Source organism: Portunus trituberculatus, chromosome 12, assembly GCF_017591435.1.
Source record: "Portunus trituberculatus isolate SZX2019 chromosome 12, ASM1759143v1, whole genome shotgun sequence".
Taxonomy (NCBI): Eukaryota; Metazoa; Arthropoda; class Malacostraca; order Decapoda; family Portunidae; genus Portunus; species Portunus trituberculatus.
Genome location: NC_059266.1, coordinates 4,378,005 through 4,385,538, shown reverse-complemented (window position 1 = coordinate 4,385,538; position 7,534 = coordinate 4,378,005). Strand labels below are relative to the sequence as shown.

Below are 7,534 nucleotides of genomic sequence, written 5' to 3'. Positions count from 1 at the left end.
AGATGGTATGCATGTGCTTAAAAAATATTGCCTTGAAGTTATTCATTACGTGACCTTCGTACGGTAACAAGGATCCCACACACACACACACACACACACACACACACACACACACACACACACACACACACACACACACACACATACACATGACCCAGGAATATTTCAGCAATGGATTTTTCCTAAATTTCTGAATATTTAGTGTGTGTCGGGCATTTCCTGTTGCAATAAACTGTGTTCCTACCTTCTGTCCTTCCGGGTTTTTACTTTCGCCTTTAATTTACGCTTCGTGTCTCCTCACTGCATTCTCAAGTCTCCATTTCTCCACAATTTAGGCAAGAGTGCAAGTGGTAAATTATCATGTTACTGTAAAAACGCATCGCCAGCAATGGAACTCAGCTGAAAAATGCGGAATTTACTCTTAGTGCAGGAGGTAACCTTACGAGTGTCTGTAGTTATGCAAAGGAAGGCGGTGCAACACTTGGAACACGGACATTACTGAAAACGGTCCGTGTGTGTGTGTGTGTGTGTGTGTGTGTGTGTGTGTGTGTGTGTGTGTGTGTGTGTGTGTGTGTGTGTGTGTGTGTGTGTGTGTGTGTGTGTGTGTGTGTGAACACGCGCGCTTCTTAACCAAGATTGTGATTATCCTTTCTACATTATGCATAAGAGGAAGAGCAGACGGAAAATGAGGACAAGAAGGAAGAGGAGGAGGAAGAGGAAGAGGAGGAGAACTGTAACGACGAAAAGAAGATATCCATTTATATGATAAGAGGAAGCACAGCAGTGAAGATAATAACAATGATGATAACAGCGACGATAATGATGATGGCTTTGATGACGATGATGAAAATAACGATAAAGCTGGTGATGTGAGAGGAAGTGACGTGTTTCTCTCGTGTTGCAGGCGAGGCGGCAGTGGTGGTGGCGCCCGTAGGTGGAAGCGCCCTGCTGCCTTGTGACCTGACGCAGCCCAACGACTCTCCGATCCTGGTGTTGGTGTATAACGGCGCCACGGGAAGGCCGGTCTACAGGTAAGTTCTGTCACTCACATGTATCTTCTCTCTTATATGTATTTCTCTCTCTCTCTGGCCTTCCCTATGTCATTCTTCTTAGTCTCTCCCCTCCAAATCCCTGTCTCTTTTATCTCGTCATCCTTCCTCTGCACGTAATTGTATCGTGAATCACGGGAGGTATAATCTAACTTTCACACGCTTCTCATAACGTAACTATATTAAGAATCTCAAGCTGACGTCCAGGAATCATATGAAAACAATAAAGAAAAAAAAAAGACAGAAAACAGAAAACAAAAAAATATCATAATGTAACAGAATGTAATAGAAAAATATGACGCTTCAAAAAGGTTTAGAAACGATCGAATACATGGAATCTATAAGAAGAATAACATATGACTGAAATTAGCAGTATCAAAATATGAACACCAAATAAAAGAATAATTTAGCTCAAGAAAAATATCCAACATAACTTAATTAAATTCAGTAATTGAGAAAAAATGTATAAAAAAGCTGAAATGATAAAATGCATTAAAAAAGTAACGAATAATGTATTTCTGACATTAATAACTATTTTATTTCATGTATCGTTCAGACTCCAGAATAGAAATAATGCTCTCTCTCTCTCTCTCTCTCTCTCTCTCTCTCTCTCTCTCTCTCTCTCTCTCTCTCTCTTACACTCCTTTCACTCTCCTTTCTGCCTTGTCACTAATCTTCATACTTCTCTCCCTCTATGAAACTCCTTCGTTCATTATAACTTCATCAGCAGTATACTTTCCTCATCCCTCTCTCTCTTTCACCCTATTCATTATTCCACAAGAGAGCCTATCACACCCTCTCCTCTTCTACCTATCATCAATCCACCTCCTCTCCTTCCATATTCTTATCTCACTCCACCACCACCGTCTCACTATCTAATTTGCCTACATCGCTATCACTGGCATCCCTTCTTATCATCTTCTTCCTCCTTTGTTCTTGTCCCTTCATCACATATCACCTTCCTATCTTGTCTTCCTTTCTTTCATTGTTTCTCTCTACTCTCAGTTTTTTCTATTTCTTTCTTCACCTTCGTTCTTTTCCTTCTCTTCTCCCCATCAATACTTTTCCTATTTGTTTTCCTATTTCTTATTTTTTTCCTTTTCCACAATACCAGTTTCTCGCTAATCATCATTCTGTTTTTCCTTTTCTTATTTTCACACCTGTCTACAATAAATTCTCATAACCCCATCAATCTAATTTCATCTTTTCTTCCTTCATCATTTCTTTCCTTCTTTCCAACGCTAATTTCCTTTATCTCCCATCGTTTCATTTTTTTTTCCTTACACAGTTTTATTCTCTGTTCCAACAAATGTTTCTTCAATCCCAAGCAAACTTTTTTCCCCACGTATATTTTTTTTCCTCCCCCTTACCTATACTTTCATACCATCACCATTCCACTTTACCTCCAATATTTTTCCCTTAAGTATTTCACTATTTTATTTTAATTTTTTTTCTTGTAATTTTAACTATTTACCTTCACCACTCCATTTTTCTTTCATTTCATCCCGTGGCTTACTTAATTTCAAGCCATTTCACTCCATTACTTCATTTTCGTTACTTTCTTGCCTCTTCAACCCTTATTAACACCCTTCCCCTCCTCTTCTCCCTTTGGTCCTTTTCCCTCACGCCTCTTCCCTTCATTATTTTTCCTCATATACTCCCCTATTCCCTTTCCTCGTTTGTATTATTCTTTCTCTTCCTTCCCCATCCTTCTTCCTTCACGTCCTTCCCCTTCACGTCCTCTTTATCTTCGTCCTTCACTATGTCACCAGGTACACACACACACACACACACACACACACACACACACACACACGGTTCTCAACAGGTGTATCCACGTTTCTTGATTTTATCTCAGTGAGAACAGTAACAACAACAACAACAACAACAATAACAACAATAGCAGCAGCATTAGCAGCACGTGGCACAGCGTTGGGTAAGTAATTTTCCGAGTGAGCCGCCACCCTCAAATCACCATTACCATTGTGTTCACTCCTTTTCTTCCTCTATTTCTTCCCCCACAAAATGGCATTACACCTGAGAATCTTCCCGCTCACTCTTCTCCGCCTCACCGCATCCCGGCCTGTCTGTGGAAGGCAATTGTGGGCGGGCAATTAACCGGCTTCTTGGGCATTTTGTTGGGTGAGTGGTGACTGGCAGGGAACATAAGCGCAGTTGTGGGTAAACCAGTTATGGGAGAGTGTCGGAGTTGGCGGGTCGGAGCGGCAGTCCTACGTGGGAGCTCTGGGTGTTGAGGCCATAGTGTTCCCATCTTGACAGGCTCTCCGGGCATTCCTACCTCCTAATGTGGGCGATTACACCCTCAGGATAATACCATTTCAAAGTTGCCAGAATGGGTCTCTCGTATCCTTTGCGAAACTCCAGCCGTCTTGCGGAATCAATACAGCATAAACATTAAGCAAAACTGAGATTTTTCCATAGTCTGATTTTCTGAGAGCTTGAATATGCCTGAAATTTTGACAAAACTGCAATTTCCTTTATACATCTGTGTGCTCGAACTGGTTGTTCATTCTACTGACCTTCTCTGTGGCGCTTGAACTATTACTTTCTTCATTTAGACAAAACAACAATTTCACTGTCATGCAGAGCGAACTTTAAGATAGAAACTCTCTAAACACACGATCAAGTCTAGCGTGAGACAAGCTTACAATTATTCGTGGCGCTAATCAGACAATTTTTTTTCCGTCTCTATTTAGAAATACTCTTTTTTTTCAATTGTCTGTCCAGAACTCCAGATAAAATCACATCTCAGACAAAAATTGCAGGTGTAGGCGGTGTATTTTTCAGTTTCTTTAATCACTTCTGATTCTTTTAGGAGAATTTCTTTGCTTTTATACAATCTGACATTAAAGAAAAGATTGAAAATTCGAATTTTGTTTAAGTCCTATCGACAGCAGGATGGACGTATGATGATGTTTTTTTTCTCTGAAGCAGATTGTGTAGATGTGCCATGGTTTTTATTGGTTACACAATCATCTACTGATTAAATTAGTTTTATATCTACATCAGGAAGAAATGTCATCTTTTCTGAACTTTAATTTTCTTTTCAGAACTCAAATTAATAATATAGTAACGCTTTGTCCATGACAATAATAATAATAATAATAATAATAATAATAATAATAATAATAATAATAATAATAATAATAATAATAATAATCAATAATAATAATAATAATCAATAATAATAATAATAAAAAGAAGAATAAAAATAAGATGAAGATGAAGAAGAAACATTTGCAGCAATCACGTACTGACCGTGCCAGTGTCACTGTCAGCTTTTGAATAAAACGGCATCTTGTTTTCTACACTTAAATTCCATTAGCCCCAAAATTGGTCCCCCGGAATTATACACCTGAGCCGGGGACGAAAGGTGTACGTAGTGTTCCTTCCACAACAATCACGTATTGATTCCTTCGGGAATGTGTTTTTATACTTTCAGTGTTGGACAAAAATATTCAGGACCTATATTCTTATAACCTTAGAATTACGATGTGATAGTTTTACGCTTCACACGATGATTACAAGGACAATCGACGAGGTGTGATGCATCACTCACATATTGACTCTCCGAATATGTTTTGTTCTTTCTGATAAAAAAAAAATCACTAAATTTAGTGGCTTCAGAATTAACCTTAATGTTTGACACAATGAAACTCTGAATCGAGAAGAAAAGGTCAGAGTTACATTTATTAAACATTGGGTGTATCCCTAATTTGTCATCCTCTTACAGTCAAAATAAGAAATATAAGATAAAATAACCCCTCAGGCACCAACATTAATGCCCGCCACTGTCACACCTGAGGCAATAAGTACAGGTTAGGAGCTGCATCAATCACTATTGACTGCGTTCAGTCCTCTCCAGCTTGAAAGAAAACCACAAATTATTTCCTACGCTTTCGAATTCCTTTAGCCCCAAAATTAGTGGCTGACAATATCACATTTGAGACAAAGAACACAGGTAACACGTGACATTAATCACCTATTGACTGTATCTGGAATGTGTGTGCCGCGCCCTCAACGACTGGTCATTACCGATAAGGGGTCCCAGGCTTCGTTATGCCACCTTACGATAAAGTATCGCTATTCTGAGTTCATTTTCACTATCGTTGGGCAATTTGTCACCCGTTATCTTATCGCCGCAGCTGATTACACGCCACCCACTGGAATTGGGACCCGCGGAGCAGAAACTCATTTGATGACTGAGATGAAACACACCACACACCTGCCCATTTCACACACACACACACACACACACACACACACACACACACACACACATTCAAGACAACACACGTGCTCTCCACGCCCACCATCTCTCTCTCTCTCTCTCTCTCTCTCTCTCTCTCTCTCTCTCTCTCTCTCTCTCTCTCTCTCTCTCTCTCTCTCTCTCTCTCTCTCTCTCTCTCTCTCTCTCTCTCTCTCTCTCTCTCTCTCTCTCTCTCTCTCTCTCTCTCTCTCTCTCTCTCTCTCTCTCTCTCTCTCTCTCTCTCTCTCTCTCTCTCATCTCTTTGATATATCCTTACTTATATCTACTTTACAGGGCATTTAAAAATTAGTGCTACTTTTTTACGTGGTCAGCCTCGGAAACTTTCCCTCTAAACTAACTTGCCTTCCCTTGCCTTGTCTTGCCCACCCAGCCTTGCCTTGCGTCTCTCCATCAAGCAAAATGACAACCTTTTTTTACACACACACACACACACACACACACACACACACACACACACACACACACACACACACACACACACACACACACACACACACACACACACACACACACACACATTTTATCCCAAAGTCACACAATCTCTCTGCCAAACACTCACGCCATCCTTTACATACCAGCATGCAGTTTTCAACCACATCCTGTCAGAAATGTCACGCACCATCTGACACACACACACACACACACACACACACACACACACACACACACACACACACACACACACACAGACAGACAGACACACACAAACATGATCTTATCTAATATGCACACACCTGTCAGTATACATCGGAGTGTCTTCTGTCACGGTAGTAGTGCAGTGTTTGTCTTCCTTCCAATATACCCAGTCTCTCTCTCTCTCTCTCTCTCTCTCTCTCTCTCTCTCTCTCTCTCTCTCTCTCTCTCTCTCTCTCTCTCTCTCTCTCTCTCTCTCTGTGCAGCCATTCCACATTTCGTTTAACAGTTAGCTATGCATCATCAGAGTTTGTGTCATGTATTGTTAAATAATTCCATTTGCCTGTTTAATTTCCCCAGCTCGGTACATAATTAAATACTTCGTTCCCCACCTGTGTACCGCCTACTTACTGCTTTGTCCTGTTTGATCCTGTTTCTACATGTCTGTTCATCTGTCTAATTGTGTTTTGGTGCCCGTCTATGTGGCTCTCTGTTTTGCTTTCTCAGTCTGTCTCCCTTTCTGTCTGTGCATATACTTTCCGTCTATTTATCTGCTTTTATTTATCAGTTTGTCTCCCTTTCTATTTGGTATGTCTGTGCATATACCTGTTTCCCTATTTGCGTTTCTCTTTTACATTCCGTCTATTTATCTGCCTAGTTGTGTTTTGTTATCTGTCTTCATGGTTTTCTGTTTTGTTTTATCAGTTAGTCCTTCTTTCTATTTGTCTGTCTATTCATATACTTGTTTTCCTATTTGCGTCTCTCTCTTACTTTCCGTCTATTTATTTATCTGTCTATTTGTGTTTTCTTGCCTGTCTATAAGGCTTTCTGCTTTGCTTTATCAGTTTGTCTTTCTTTCTATTTGTTTGTCTATTCATATACCTGTTCCCCAATTTGCGTTTACTCTCTTACTTCCCGTTTGTTTGGCTCTAGGTACGACTCTCTCTCTCTCTCTCTCTCTCTCTCTCTCTCTCTCTCTCTCTCTCTCTCTCCCTCTGCAATCATAAGTCTCACTGCGGCACTCAACTATTGCATACACGGCGCACGCAATATCCGGTAACAGCAGCTCCCATAGTTAAGCAAAACTATGCCACAATAACAGAAATGGTCTCTAACGAAGGACTCGATCTAGTGGCAGTACCTCTCACGCCACCGGAGGACGAAAGTGCGAAGCTAACGCCACTATCTACTCACGATACTCATGTTACTAATGCGGACACTGAGAGAGAGTAAAATCAAGTTCCCAGGATAAGATAAGAAGTATGAGTCGTCTGCAAACACTGAGTAAGGAGGAAGTGTAACGCTAAGGTGTGAAGAGGGAGGCGTGAAAGGTGACATGAAAACACGGACACAGGAACTTCTGGCGTGTAATGAGTGCGGTGGTGGTACTGTATCTCATCAAAGAGCCACATTTCAAAAGCTGCTCCGGGTGTATGATTTCAAGAGAGAGAGAGAGAGAGAGAGAGAGAGAGAGAGAGAGAGAGAGAGAAGGAGATTTATACCTTCTCAAAAATGAAAAGTCAGTCGTGAATAACTTTGATATTCAATATTTCACGGCTCA

The 7,534-nt window shown here is 40.6% G+C and overlaps 1 protein-coding gene across 1 annotated transcript in view; it reads left to right on the top strand.

The window, feature by feature from the left end:
• The window catches only part of LOC123502612 (synaptogenesis protein syg-2-like), a 307,361-nt gene that overhangs the window by 233,796 nt on the left and 66,031 nt on the right, over positions 1-7,534 (top strand). The window contains exon 3 of the mRNA XM_045251777.1: positions 905-1,031. Coding sequence (XP_045107712.1) covers positions 905-1,031 — 127 coding nt within the window. The remainder of the gene's footprint in view (positions 1-904; positions 1,032-7,534) is intronic.